Here is a 16233-nt window from a genome sequence, read left to right as displayed (position 1 = left end):
GGTGAATTCGAGCTTCCCACCTTCAGAACAAAAAACAAATTCAAATTTCTGACTGTGGCAACCGAGCATCCGAGCTAGCTCAGTCAGATAACCCTGCGGGCTGTCAGGCCACCTTATGTCGAAGAATTCCAGGCCAGAGGGTCCATTATGCCTGAAAACATGCCTGAATTATTCGTGATATACGGGATTTGCTGGTGGCACAACGCAGTATTTTTCAATGGTTCTAACATCGTCTCCCGTACGCATGCGGCCATCAACGTGGCTAGGTGCACGATATATTTTCGGCGAATAATGTGACATGCCAGTTTAGTGGAACTCTTCAATTTACGTGGTTGCGCTTTCCGTTACTTATTTAACTCAGTGAACTGCAGCAAGAACAAGCGATAAGTTACCATATGCTTTGCAACCATAATCTTGAACATGACTGTCACAGGACACTGCTCGTTAATTAATACATTTTCCATTTTCTAACCAGCCTGTACCATAAACCAGGTTTGACGACAAGCCCAAGGATAGTGTGACCACTAATAAGATTCGCAAGGCCAAAGCTACTTCCGTGGGCTGATCAATTCACATACGTGAATTGATACCGACCGGCTAGATTTTCTTGACGTGCAATGGCAACCACGTGCTCGGACCGGCTGCCACGTGCTCAGCTACCGAGAGCCAGACAGGCGACTCATCAACGTTGCCACGTCTTCAAGTTATTCGTTCACCGCTAATGCCAGCAAAGAGGCCACAGGTGAAGAAATTGTTATCAGGACATCCGTCGTGCTGGAATGCTGGAGCGATAGCAAATAATTTCACGGGAGACTCCGCAATAAGAAAGTCGGCCCAAACTTTTAAACGACAACACCTCTAAAAAAAAACAACCGTAAAGCCGTTGCTTCACGACCGCAAGGTCTCTACTGCAACAACGGCCGTAGAACGCCGGCGCCCTTGTGGTGGAGACGAGTGCGGGCACCGACCGACGCGCACGCCGGGGAAGCCATTTCGCGGCCAAAGTCCCCGACCGGCGATCGCCGTTCGGACGACGGCCGGCCGGCAGTGTCCCGCTTGCGCACGCTAATGGAAACTAACGACCGTCGCTGCTGCCGCCGCCGCTCGGGGAATATGAGCAGCACGGAGAGCCCACGGACTGGCGGCGGCAGCCGCTGGCTCGCGTGCGTTAATGGAGCGAGCAGAGATTTCGCTGAGTCACCGCACGCACGCTTGGAGCCGGACGTCGTGGCAAAACGAGCGCCCACTTCTCCGAAATATGAGCGCCATTTATCAAGAAGCTGGCCGTTTCTCCAAGGCCCCTTCCGCAACCTCCGCTAAGTCGCTCCAGCCGCCCCACTCCTTCGGCAATCCAAGGCGCGACCGCCTCACGCGCGTTTCTTTTGCGCTAAGGCTTCCTTGAGTAGCGTACTCTAGGTCGTCCCACATCCGCTGGTCGTGTATTATCCATTAAATGTCTCGGTGCACATTTCGAGCACGCACGGCTGGGAGCGCAATTCGACAACCCGCTTACACTAGCGCAATTTGTGCGGGCACATCCTCGTGCAGTATGAGGAGAGTGCCTTGCATCAAATGGAGACTAGAAGTGGGCCGCTTTTTAATTGCCCGACTATCGCGCATGCGATCTTGACCTCGGTACCACCGTTGCCTTCGGATGTACTCACCGAAAAGAGCGCTGGCTGTACGGCATAGTTTAATTATGCCCCTGAGAAACGAGGTGTTCAGGTGGGATCTTCGTCCCTCGCTGTCATTGTATTTCTGCGCCTTTTTCATTACGATATTTTTTTTCGAAGACACGGTTTTCTTTCGCGACTTCACATGGGTTTAACGAACGTGGGAGCGGGGTATACAGGGTGTCCCAGCTAACTTTAGCCAGAGATTAAAAATGTGCGAATGCCACGTAGCCGGACAGAATCAAGTTAATGTTGTTTGCCGTCACCTTGGAGATATTCAAATTATCTTTTTTTTTCATTCCACCCAACTAGATAATTAGTCTTAATGAGTTAATGAACTTCTCAAATATTATAATTAGATGAAAAGTGTCAATGAGAAAATTGTAGAGCGACATGAAATACTCCCGATACAGTTTTCTGTTTCTCAATATGTGCTACAGCAAAGTGTTTTTCCGAGCGCGAAAGAAGCCCGCGAATACACGCAAACTGACCTGAGCGGCCAGTCACTCAGCAATTTATCAAGAAGTTGGCCGTTCCTCCAAGCTCGGGCACTCCGTGCCATATAGTGGAGGGCGGGACATTTAAATTAGATGGAACTTTGTGGTGTCATGGCAGAGGGTGACAGCTAAACAGGCGCTCGCACCCCACCCTGTTTGCAGCTAATTATACTCATTTTGACTATCTTCTTAGTTGATGACTATTGCTACATGTTCTTTGCATGAAAGTGTATAATTTGATACTATCTTCATGTTCGTACTACATCTACAATTCAATCTTTTTTTCTGGAATTAGTTACAAGATAACGAAATCCCAGATACGCGAATCCCGTGTGAAGTCCGCTAAGAACTTGGCCTTAAAGAAAGAAGAAACGAATGCGAATGAAAAAAAAATTCGACATAAATAAAATTAATAGAGCATCTGGAAAGAAAGTAAGGTCTGACACAGGAACGAAGAAACTAAGACAAATAACGCAAATATAATATGCAATTATTAAACATTGCATCATCTTTAATGAGCCCCAATTGCAGTATATATAAAAACCTATACCATGTTTATCGACCGCACCTTCTTTCGCGTCGCACGTCTTTCTTTCTTTTTTTGTTCTTTGATCATGCAGAATTTTTGGTTGTCCTTTGATTCCTAAGAAGAAGCACGCATGTTGGACGCAGTAGCGTTAAGCAAGCTTCCTTTGCACGCTACTTCTGGAAGCGAGCGTCGAACTGTAGAATGAACCATTTAAACAATACTGTTGTTATTCGTGCTATTAGATGCGACCATGTCGAGCGATGGAACGACTTATACCTTGATTACTGCTCAGCACTCCTCCTCACATTAATACGTGCCTACGCTGCCCAGGTCCCTGTCGGGATGTGAACATGCCTTAGTCCTTCTTCGCGCCGGCGCTCTCTTCTTCTTTGCGATAGCAATTGTATGGACACTCCAGGCGCATCTTCGCCATCGGTGTCGCCGTCACCGCGACGTTCCGTACAAAGTCCAAGGGCGATAACACCGTCGCCTCGCGCCATATGATGCACGTGCGAGTGAAAGCACGCTAGGGGACTGGACGATCGCCGCTCAACCTAGGGCGCACGAAGGAGGAAAATGGAGAGCACACGCGCGCCGTCTCCCGTCGCGCAAAAGGCCATGGGAGATGGGCGGCGTTGTGCTCCGGTACCAAGTGCGTATTTCGCGCACCGCGCGTACGGGGAACTGACGATGGCGGCTCAATGTGGCGCGCGAGGGGGAGTAAAGCGGGGATGCAGGATTGCGTACTTTGCACAGCCGCGCGGTCGTCCGCGCCGTATCTTGAACGCTATCTGCAGACGGCTCATATCTGTCTACGTGCTGTGGACAGCACGAAGATCACTTCGCTCGCTGCCGCTGCCGCTCTTGCTCCCACCAGCGTTTTGACAGCGAGTGTCCGCGGTCATCGAGTGTGATGTGTTCATGTTTGCTTGTGAGCGCTCATACCATGCTTGTTAATTTAGTTATTAAGGAAATGTTTCCAAGTTAATACGGCCGGTAAAACTAGTATCCTTACTTCTTATAGCTGTCTACAAATTTGCTATCGCAATCAATGCTTCGCCTTTCAGACGAAACTGTGACTTTTCTATTTTATTTTTGCTATATGGGGAGTAAAACACTGCTAGGTATGGCGATTTCATGGAAGCTACCACCACCATTTCCTTGCACGGGGCAGCACTTCCGCACCACAAATGCAAACGTTCATTCATCACTGGGTGACGAAAGAACGGCTTCGTGCTGTAGTTTTATGTACGAGGTCTGCCCCCAAAATTCATGTGGTGCGTGCAAATTTCACAAAGTTTCAGACACATCAACGTGGTCACCTTCGAAATACTCCCCATTACACGAAATAGACTCGTTCAACCTCCTCTCCCATTGCTTGAAGCACCCTCGGAGCAGATGGGAGAGCTTAGAAGATCATGTACGTTATGCATGTATATAGGGTGATTATTTTTAAGTGTTATGGAATTTTTAAAAATTCCCTGCGGCAAATAGCATAATTCTTCTCCTTGAGCTGGATTATTCGAAGAGGCGGACACTACTAGCTCAAGAAACCGAAACGGATGTTCAACGAATTAACAAAAACGCACTAATTAACTTCGTAATTAATTAATTTACGGCACATATGTTTACGAATTCTAGCCGGTGAGCTTGCAAGACGTATCGACTTGAGTTTCCAGGATGACACCAATTTCGAGATACTATTGCGATTGTAATTATATGAACACTCCAGGCGCATTTCCACTGTCGGCGTCGCCGTGAGGTTACGCACAAAGTCCAAGGGCGACAACATCGTCGGCGCGCGCCGTATGCTGTACGTGCGAGTGAAAGCGTGCGAGGGTGAGCCGGCGATCGTGGCTCAATCTCGAGTACGCAGCGGACGAAAACTGAGAGGAAGAGCGCCGCCTTCCGTTGGCGGCAGGGCTTTAGAGGGAAAGTAGGGAAGGGTGGCACGCTATACTCCGGGCTGCTGCTGTATATTGAAAGCGATCTGCGACGGGTAGAGAGTCCGCGCTGCGCTGTGTTTTCGCGACTTAGTTCGCGTTGGTGCGAGCGGCTGCAGGAAGGCGAATTCGCTCGCTTGCTGCTGGGGCGTTTCGCCACTGCAGCGTTTTGACAGCGAGTTTCCGCGGCCATCGAGTAAGGTGTGTTCATGTTTGCATGTGCGCGTGTGACAACATGCTTGTTAATTTGGTTAGTGTGCGTATGTTTACTTTATATAGCTGTTCACTAATTTGCTATCACAATAAACTTTACCATCACGTCCAACAAAAAGGTCACCAGGTCGTTTTTCAATGGGTACCTGGCCATTGTGGAATCAGTGGCAATGATTCCGCCTATAACGCTGCTTGAACAGCACATCAAGAAGAGCACAGCGTTCCAATTCCGCTTTCGAGGACAGTCGCCGCAAGGCAGCTTCGACAACTGGCACGCAGTCCCTCACTGACCGAGTGGAACTCGCCAAACTTACGACTTACACGACTACATCGATTACACCCCTCCCTGCAACTCCAACCTCCACTAAGACTTCCTCGACGTGAAGCTACGCTTCTCTGTCGCCTTTGGTTAGGAGTTGCCTTCACAAAGGCATACTCTACATTAATTGGAGTGACTGACAGTGCAGCATGCAAGGTCTGTGGCACCGAAGAAAATATGGACCACCTGCTGTGCCACTGTCCACAATGTGCCCCAGAAAGACAAGAACTTGCCAAAGCTTTCTGGTCAACTCTGTTCAACGGACGACTTTTGCAACGCAAGTGCTTCTGATATTTTAACTGTCCTTTGGTGGTCACTGAGCACAAGAGAACGCACGTAATTGATAGTTTCATCTTCGTACCGTCCTAATCTTGCATCGTCTTTAGAGTCTTCACCGCCTTCCAAAAAGCGCTGGACCCACTTGAACATAGTTATTTTCCTTGGAACGTCCATTACATAGGCCTTATAAAACACTTGATGTGTTTCTGCCCCACTCTAGCCCATTTTCACAAGAAATTTGCTATGGATCCTTTCTTCTCTCTGTTCATCGATATCCATATTGACAAAGGCTAAAAGTGGTCGCCCAAAAATTGCACGCATAGCATTCTGCCTTGTCCCACACCAGTCCGGCTCGTACTAGAGGTAAACCGTGTGCTTTCGAGTAGAAAGAGCGAGAGAGAGGCACCGTTACACCCTCTCCTACATTTTTACTGCCTCACTGCACGAATTTTGGAACATACCTTTAGTCTTGCGCTTTACTTCATTGACATTTCACCACGGGTTGCAGTGGTTTAACAACGAAAATAAAAATAAAAAACGAAAAAAAAGCATTATTTTACGCTTTCTATGGGTGCGATCTCCCCTACGTAAACAATGTGATTGAAACTACGACATTCTTGAAGCATTATGCACATCGTTGAAGGTCCATGAAGTCGGTAGTAACTTGGGGCGCTATAACGTAAAACTATTCCAAGCCTTGCTATTCCAATTCCACTATCAGCCCTCCGCGATTGGTCAAAAACTTTTTTAGACAACCCCCGCTTCACCTGTCTGTCACGCGACGTCACGAAAACCGCGGTAGCTCCCCATCTGATATGACGTGTACACATGGATTATGAGTGATTTGACCGAACAAAATAAAAATAGTTATTTATGATGCGACTCCTCTTCGCCATTAGCCCTCGGCTATTTGTCAAATGTTTTCGGGCTGCACCCACTTCACCTGCCTCTCACGCGACGTCACAAAACCGCAAGCACTCACCGCGTCAAAATGACGTGTACGCGTTAAAGATGCCCTAATATACCGAACAAAACTGAATTTTCTTCTGAATAGCCGCAGGCTGCCCCGTTCCGAAGGGAATAAAGGATGGCTGCCGCCAATCGCACAGGCACTGGCTGCTCGCACTTGCCGGAGAGCATGGGTTTATTTGCGTGTAATAAAACTTTTTGCATGGCCGTGTAACGTTTTCGAGCAAATTCAGCACGTTTACGACCTCGGTCTGCCAACTCTTCTTTGCTGAGGATCAGCTTTAGCGTCATTCTTAAGGTTCCGTTGCATGCCGCCGCGATTGTCGACGAGCCACCGCAAGCTAAGTAAGGGGAAGCGGACCAATCGCAGACGCCGGCACCACCCTCTTCATGCAGTCATCGATTTTCAGTGCACTATCTCGGCCCCATCGAATCCCTCTCTACTTGAGCGTGCTCCTCGCATCTTGTAAGCCAATTAGATAAGACAAGCCGCTCAGTGTAGGCAATGTTATTCGTTTTTCAAGCAAACAAAAGCTACCTCCTGTGAACGAGGAGAGCGTTTGATTAGTCTGTTCAGACTACCCTGCGGATGACCGCCCGATGGTTGCGTCGGTGGTTGCTAAATTTTACTTCAGGAGATTGGAATAGAAACATATTGGAATAATATTATGTTATAAGGCCCTTGCTCACATTTGAAGCCTTAGGAGTGATCATTGGGAAGCGTCACTGGGTTTGAATGCGAACTATATAGAGCGCACTCTACGCTTGCTTACAGAACTACATTGTTGAGCTTGACGTGCGTCTTTGATGTTAAGGACTAGAGCTAGCAGCTAATCACTTCCACCTCTTAAAAAGCTTTCGTAACTGAGACGAGGTTAACTAAGCATCAACAAGTAGTATCAGCCAAGAGCTGCGACACCGGTGTACCCATTCTTTCCTCATCCTGCATGAGGGGAGAACAGGCACTTTTTCGGGGTTTCTTTTTTGAGCAAGAGGGAAATGCTGCCCACTAATATCAGCAAAAAGAAGGCGCGCATGGGAGAACATTTTTTTATATAAATCTTTAACGCCTCCAAATATCGAATGGAAATATCTTGTTCTTTTCACTGTATTTCCAGCATAATGTACAACGATGCGGTCTTGTTGAAGAGGCGTTGAATGTCGTGCTCGCGATTGATATTTCCACCCTTAGATTTCACTCTTCCTTCTCCGTCGTTTTTGTTCTGTTTTGTATTATTAATTCTCGCGCGTTCTCTCTTGCATTTAGTGAAGACACATAATTTTGCATTTACTTCTGTTAAATCAGGTTTTGTCGCGGTACCAGGGCCGGTATATTGCAATGATTCCTTTCGCGGATTCTATTGCTTTCTTATCAACATACGTTCACGGCTGGCTAACCCCAGTGATAATGCGGGTTGAGCGCCACTGGGACCACTGATACAGCTTGACAAGGAATAGCAGTGCAAGATAATCATTGCATTATTCTGCGCAGGTGATGTAGCGGCTCGCAAGGCATGCGCCATTGCAGAAATATCCTTGCTGCAAAGCGGTAGTCTTTACAAAAGCATCCAAAGGGAAATACATCTTCCCCTCGCCGTTCCTTTCCCTTTCCCAGCGCCAGCGACAGTGTGTACAAAATGTCACAATCTTCGCAAGCTAGCGCGGTGACGTCAGCCACTCTCCGAGAAAATGGCGGCGTTTGTTCAGCAGGCACAAACGCTGCCTGCACGACCACTGCAATTATAGCTGAACTTGCAGTAAACACCCACAACGACGTACAAAGAACAGATGCATTGCTTTCAGTGCAAAGCTTGGCTCTGCGTGCAGCCTGCCCATCCATCCTACGCTGCATTCTGGCAGCTTTGGCTCACTTTATTAGAAGTAAGCTGTAAGGCGTACAACGAGGACGAAATGGTTTGTCAGCGCTGTGCATCCTCCGTCCTCCCCACATTTGCTGGCTAATTATTTTCGGGCAAAAGATAATATCTCACAGCAATTTCACTGACGAGGAACGTTGTGTCGTGCAGCATACGGGCAATAGGTTGTCGCACAATGGATGTGCACGGACGTGGCTCGGTGTGTACGCTAAGTGCAATGCAACGCACGGGACAAAGGAGTAAAGGACAAAGGGTAGGCAGCAACTTTCTTTGGGTCTTTATATCTTGCTTCTCCCTACATGCCGCGCGCCATCTGCGCATCACGGGCGATCCCATTGTGCAATAGGCTGAGGCACGTCGCGCCGTCGCAGTGCTGATTGCGCTCCGTGAAGGAAACACACGCGCGTCTCGCACGAGAACCACTTTGGAAAGGAAGCGGCCGCGCAGGCTTGATGCATTCATGTTTAACGCGTTTCATTGCGCATAAAACTAATCTCCCGCCATGGTCGCTCAGTGGCTATGGTGTTGGGCTGCTAAGCAAGAGGTCGCGGGATCAAATCCCGGCCATGGCGGCCGCATTTCGATGGGGGCGAAATGCGAAAACACCCGTGTACTTAGATTTAGGCGCACGTCAAAGAACCCCAGGTGGTTGAAATTTCCGGAGTCCTCCACTGCAGCGTGCTTCGTAATCAGAAAATGGTTTTGACAAGTAAAACCCCATAATTTTAAGAAAGCTACTCATACTACTACGCGCGCTGATGTGAATGCTTACTGCAAACGGTTACTGCCCGAAACTGTTCAAGTTTTGCTGTGCTGTAATACTATTGCGTTATAAGTATACGCATGCTGCTTGCGGCGAGATGGAAAAGTGTCCGTGTTCCGAGATGTAGGCTAACATTAATAAATTATTTTACTAGTTGAAAAGCAGCGATCGAGCAACGTGTTAAACGTTCTACAAAGTAGTAATTGGGATTCATTAAGGCAATAAGAATTTACATTGTCAATGGGGTCATCGCTGTTAAAGCCCACTTATTCTTGCAAAGCAGTTTGAATGCCGTCTTACACAACTCAGAAACAACGTACGACGACCAGTCGGATGTGCCATAAAGAAAGAAAATAATGACAATAAAAGACAAAAACCATTGCAACTTCCAAGACTAATCATTAGCCAACGACGCGCGCGTATCCTGCGCTGCGCATTTAAAACACGCCTAGTCCTTGAATGCAAGGAACGCGTTCATGTGTGCACAGCCAAACGCTCGTTAGTCTCTGTTACACTATCGCCCTATACCGCATTATGAAAAATAGCGCGGCAGGCACCAAAATGTTGGCTAATAATAATAATAATAATAATAATAATAATAATAATAATAATAATAATAATAATAATAATAATAATAATAATAATAAAGACAAATATGCACACACAAACAAACTCGGCCGCGGCAGCACTTACGAGGAGGAAGCATCCGAGAGAGCGGGCGTGGCAGTCCTCCAACTCTCGCAAGGTGGCATCGGCGGGTCGCAGGCGCGGGTCCTGACCCTGCTGCAGGTCCAACAGCTCCACGTCCACGCCGAGAGAGGCGCAGTGCCGCTGAAGTTCCGGTAGCACATTCTCTTGCACCACCCGGCGCTCCTGCTCGAAGTCTGCGCACACGAGACGATAGGCATGTAGGCTACGAGCAAGCAGGCTGGCGCGCTTTTTAGTAAAATGCACAAGAGAGGATCTTGACGCCTTGCAAAGGCGGTGGATGCCCCTTGTTTTTTGAACAAGTATGAAAGTTATTTATTTATTTATTTATCTATTTATTTATCTATTTACTTATTTATTTATTTATTTTTATTACAGATTGGAAATGTTGGCGACAGGGTCAGCATGTCGCCACCTCCTCCACAACGTTAAATCGTCGTATGAATGAAAGATGATGAGAGGTGAAGTGAAACCATAAAAACATTTAACAGTTCCTTATCAAACGCGACAAAGTCACTCGCAATACGCTGTACGCAGTATTTTGTACACTCGGTACATATCCCCCCGCTACGCATTTTCTTTTTCTGGAAGAGGCAGAAATTACCTGCATGAGAAATGACAATGTCCAGCTATAGCTAATAAAAAAACATTCCCAAGTTAATTTCCTCACAAATAATCACTTTAGCGCACATCTTGCAATGGGAAAATCGAAGCCGGGCAGTAGTGAAATGATGTATACTAAACATAAATCCAAAGATTGGGGATATCTGCTCCAAATATCTTTTGAAATATGTGGCGGCATTCCGGAACTTTTCCATAGAACACCGATGCGCACTTCGCAGCACATTTTAACGATGGTTATCTCGAAAGTTGGTAGAAGTCTTGGGAGTTCAGCTAAGTAGACATGACTTCACTACTTTATTAGTGTCGCACTTATCAACAAGTGCACTAAGGTGAATAATGACAAAGTTAATCAGTGAATCTTTAATTAACCGTCTGGACCATACCGAGTTCTTATAACGGTAATTTCCGCTTCTTCCAGAAAGGCACTTTGGAAGGCGTGAAAGCGCCATCTGCAACCGGCAATAAAAAAAAAAGAAGAAGAAGAAAGAAAACTGTGCTCGAACGAAAGAAGGCAAAGCGTATACTTTTTCATACGGGACGAAATAATTCAACAGCATGATTGCGAGTTCGGCAAATTGATTGGTGTTCGTCTCGAAAGCGAAACTAGCGTGATCAAGAACGAAACTCGGAAAAGTGGGGACAAAGGAAATTGCGTTCTTTAAAGTTGTGTCCGTTTCTATTGGCAACAGCCTACGCGTGCCGTGCCTCATTGTTCGTGTTTTGCGTTGTTTCTGTTTTACTGTACGTGCGCACCGTTCGTCCAATACGATCGCTCGAGTGTTTAGTTTGCGTTCTTTCTTTTTCGATCTCTCGTTTCCTTGTCTCCGCGATGCTAACGCTGTTTCTTTCTTTTTTTTTGCGTTTTTCAATGTCAGCGGAATCAGTGACGCCACACAATCACCGAGCCGTGCTGTTCACGGGAGCGGTTGAAGCACCATACGATATAATACACACAGGAAAGTCCCGCGCGTACAGCCGTGTAGACCAACGCAAACTTACATTTGTGCTACACACACGAATTACATACATACACATTCGTTGTAAACAGCTCTTCGCTCAGACAACGATGGGCAGGAGTGTGCTCCTTAATATTTCCCGGTGATGCTACCGGGCTCTAGCAGAAAAGAAAGAAAGAACAGCACTTCTTGTTTTCTGAAAAATGGGCCTTTTTGAATAGTACCTTTCTTTATTGTACATGGGAGAACAAATAGCTGAAGGGTGTACAATCAATAGTTACTTCAGATGTCAGTCGGTCTCGGGGTACAGTCACCATTCATTCAAACGCGAACCATTCCGAAACTATATACTCCTGGCTCACCAGGTCTACGGGTTCACCTGCACTAGTTGAAGTGGCTTCATTCGGCCTCTAGAACGTACACTTGCGACCATTCCATGCTTTGAAACTGGCTACAGAGCGCTTACATGCCGCACTTCCAAGTAATTAAGCTTCTTAATCAGTTACTTCTGGTCACGAGTCAAAATTTAAGCTGACGGCACATCGGGAGCTTCTATCGGATAAATAGTTTTTTTCGGCAAGGTTGCGGAAACTTTGACGAGTTTGTTGCATTTAAAACAAAGCGTTGAAATCTATTGACTGTGAAAGCGGACTTTTTATTTACGTGCATCAATGTTTATTAAAAAAATTGTGAAAATGAAAAAAAGTAAAAGACAAAGAACATTAAGTACCATATTTACAACGCTGTAACGCAGCAATAAGAAAAATTAACATTCTTTAGACTGGACTATATAATACAACTAAAGTGGACAAAACTGATGTAACATAAAGCACACTCTATTATACCAGTAATTTGTGAGTAGAACTTCCACAGTACCCTCGTAAACGTCGCAGCAATTTCACGTAAGCTGTAAATGCAAAAATCTCGCTCGTCCGCTTGAAATCCTTTAACAGATGCGTTTTGATGTACTGCGATACCTGTTTTTGGCGCAATTTGTAAACTTCGGGCCAGTATTTTGTTTCTTTCAAACTTACCAATTATTGGCAATTCTTTCTAAACAAACTGAGACCCTAAATAAAAAATCTGCTTCCTAATGTTTTAAAAATTTAGCCCTCTCTCTCAAATGCAACAATATAAAGTTCATTCGAATGGGCCCAGCGGTTGTCTCAAAAAATTACCTGCGCGATTCGCACGTATTTGAACAGAGAACTCGGAGCCGGCCCCGAGCTAAAGCTTCCTCTCAAGACTGAATGATCGATGGGATTTTATTGCTCCAAAGCAACGCAGGGGCAATATAAAATATTAAATCTGGGGTTTTACATGCCCAAAAACGATCTGATCACGAGGGACGCCGTAGTAGGGAACTATAGATTGACTATCTGGGTTTTCTTTTTACCTTGCACGCAATCAATGCACGACACACGAGCGTTTTTCGCTTTCTGCCTCCCTCGGAATGCGGCCGCCGTGACCGGTATCGAACCCGCGACCTCGATCTCAGCAACGCGACGCCATAGCCACTGGGATACCATGCATGGCGGGCTAAGACAGGAGAAATGGGAAATACCGCAATGAAGGGCTGCAGATTAGCGTAGATAACCTGACGTTTTAACATGCCCGCGCACGACAAGTAAGCGAGCGATTTCGCATTCCACCTCTGTTGTTAGGGATAATGTCACGTACCGCACAAGAGTGACAGACTGTAACCAACGATGTGTGTGCCGTGCTATGTGCCCTCTATCTCTTCTCCCCTTCTTTCATCCCCCCCCATCCCGCTCCCATGTGTAGGGTAGCAAACCGGTTAGGCAAAACTGGTTAACCTCCCTGCCTTCCTTCTCCACTTTTTCCTTCCTTCCTTCCTTCAATAATTAATGTTAAGAAATGGGTATACCACGGGCTCTAGCGGAGGCCATTGGGTGATGCTAAAAAAATAACCAGAGACAAAAAAAAAAAAAGAGAGCAGGCCGATTAGAAATAAAAAAGTTACTTTTTCGGTGACGCATCATTAGCGCCCGTGGACATCGTATATTTCGTGATAATCGCCGCATCACTCTTATTATCATGGTAGGGAATTACTTTATGGAGCACATTTCAGTTGCTGTATTTAAGTCAAACAGGTGTCATGGCACGCCCGCTTAGTTAATATCCCCGTGACTAGAACCAGTTTCGATATATCCATCCGCGACCTAGAACGGCGAGCTGCTATTGGCTGTTTCAGATAAATTTGCAGAAAGCCTTCCTTCCACGCTTCGCGAAAACGTTGCATCGAACACCGATGTATACAGCCGCAATCAAAAGTTTGAAGGCCACAAATGAAGCAAAAAAACTTATTTCCTTATATTTTTTTATTTTATCTATTTTTATTTATTTCTTTTTTTTTTGTAGCCCATGCATGGGCACTGGAATGAAGTGGTAGAACCCACGTGTGCATGTTGAACAAATGTAATTCACTGTCACAATTTCATAGTGGACGGCTGACCTAGAAGAAAATTTACAAATTTTTGTTAATGCCAGCACAGGACAGCGTTGGTCCTGGGCTCTTCCTTGTCCATGTGTGTGTGTGTGTGTGTGTGTGTGTGTAGAATACTGCGCAGAATACTGACAGATTAAGGGCGATATTTAAGAAAGCTACATAACTGGTTATTGACCAATAGGCTAAGCCTTAATTTATCAAAGACAAACTACGTTATTTTTCATCCTAATAATACAGTAGAAAGTATCACTCTGAAAATTTTCTACGAGCATACTGAAGTAAAGCGTGTTTCACACCAGAAATTTCTGGGTATTTGGTTCAATTAGAATCTTGCTTGGAATTTTCACACCACCAAATTAATGTCTGATCTAAGTAAAACAGTCGGTTGTTTGTACAAGATATCTCATTTGTTCCCTCTTTGGTTAAAGATATCCATATATTACGAACTTCTGTACTCATGGTTATCATACTGTATCCTTGTTTGGGGAACTACGACCGTCCAGCAATTATCTTAAACTAATTTCAATTCAGAAACGCGCTATGCGTTGTATTGAGGGGTTTCATGGCAGGCCTTCAGATTTACCTACGTCACCGCTATTTCAGAAACATGGTATCCTTAAAGTAAAAGAAGTATATAATTTCTGTCTACTTAAGTACATCCATCATCATAAATTGTTATTTTCTTGTCCAGATAATTCCTATTAGATTTTTGTGCGCACAAAGACAGGCCGTCGAACGAAGAAGGGACACACAACATGCGCGAACTTCAACTCGCTTTTATTGTGACAGCAACATATATATACGCTTCCACAATCAGAAAAAAAAAACAGGATGGCAAGAAAACAAACAAACCACGTACAAAACTGCATAGCCACATGTGCCGGCGAAACGAAACCTTGTCACTGTTATTCCTTTTCACCGTCCAGATAATTCACTTCACCGTTCAGATAATTCCAGCAGCCGTTATGCTTTTCGGACGAAACGTAAGCTTGTTCCAATCACACGCACCAATTATGGCAAGCAAACACTAAGCTACCGAATTCCCACTGTAATAAATCAATTTTTCTTTGAAACTGAGTATTACCTTCCACAAAAACGTTTTAAATCTACAATTAAAAAATACCTATTAGAACAAACGGAATGAGATATTTATTTAGTCAACAGACTTTGTATTTATTTTTATTTATTTTACTACCTTTCAAATGTTTTTCTATAACGCACATGTTGTAAGCTTTGTGATATTGTTTCTGTGTTTTAGGACTGACATTTTTATGTTTGTAAAAAAATTATGTATCTTTATACCGCACATAGGATAAGTTGTGTATTCGATTTATTCTTTTCTAGTACAAATTTGATGCATGTTAACTTACTGCGTTATGCTTTTTACAACGCTTGAGAAATTCATTGTGAATTTGTTGTGAAGTGCTCGTGCATAATGCCAGCTGTTCTACGGGTGACCAGGACCTTGTCAGGCTCTTGCCTTTTGTCTTGGCGCCCTCTTTTCGTTGAAAAGAAAATAAACTTTCACTTCACTTTCAAACAAAATCAAGCCCCCCCCCCCCCAAAAAAAAAGAACAAAGAAGAGAAATTATAATATAATTTCAGGGAGAAGCTTTACAGCAGAGTGCATTCTGCTCATTAAATTATACTTCTGGTGTTGTCGCACTCATGTATTCGTGCTGCTGAAGATGTGTAATTAATTAACTAAGCCTGGTAGCAAAGTATCACCATTTAAAAATGTATCGCTCTGGCGCGCCCTGCTTAATGTCTCCAAACATGCCTGCGAACTCAATATCTCTGTCCATGGCGGACTATATTATAGCTCAGTTGGTCAACAGCTATGATACAGTTCGGGGGCGGAATTCACAAAGTTTTTTCATTCGTACGTGTTATTTGCTATTCGCGAGCTTTCTGCGCTAGTAACATGTCCATTACCATGATCGCCTTTAATGTTCTCATACGAACTTTCTGTGCCGCATGAGTGTAGCCACGTACGTAGGTCATCGGTAAGCGAAATACAAAAAACAAAGTATTTCAGCAGTAATTGCAAGCACAAGTTCATGAATAGTTCACGCTTCACTGAGGCTGAACTGTTTTTCTAAGCATCTATTGTACGCAACTCCGCTGCGTTAATTTATTAAAATCTGGGGTTTTACTTGCGAAAACCACGATATGAGTATGGGGCACGCTGTAGGGGGGCGGGGGGAGGGCTTAATTTTGAAAAACTGGGGTTCCTTAACCTGCACCTATATGTAAGTGCATGACCATTTCACCCCCATCGAAATGCGGCTGCAGCGGCCAGGACCGATCCCCGCGACCTCAAGCGCGGCAGCGCAAAGCCATAGTCACTAAGCTACCGCGGCGGATAACGCCACTGAGTAATCATGTGTTGTTTTCCTACCTCGTGAAACCT

General features: G+C 45.3%; 1 protein-coding gene across 1 annotated transcript in view; it reads right to left on the bottom strand.

The window, feature by feature from the left end:
• Window positions 1-16233, bottom strand: part of LOC142583352 (protein qui-1-like) — a 523212-nt gene that overhangs the window by 240279 nt on the left and 266700 nt on the right. The window contains exon 4 of the mRNA XM_075693781.1: window positions 9756-9946. Within this exon, the coding sequence (XP_075549896.1) occupies window positions 9756-9946 (191 nt within the window). The remainder of the gene's footprint in view (window positions 1-9755; window positions 9947-16233) is intronic.

The sequence above is a fragment of the Dermacentor variabilis genome, chromosome 1 (genome assembly GCF_050947875.1).
Source record: "Dermacentor variabilis isolate Ectoservices chromosome 1, ASM5094787v1, whole genome shotgun sequence".
NCBI classification, from domain to species: Eukaryota; Metazoa; Arthropoda; class Arachnida; order Ixodida; family Ixodidae; genus Dermacentor; species Dermacentor variabilis.
This window is presented reverse-complemented; position numbering and strand designations above follow the sequence as displayed.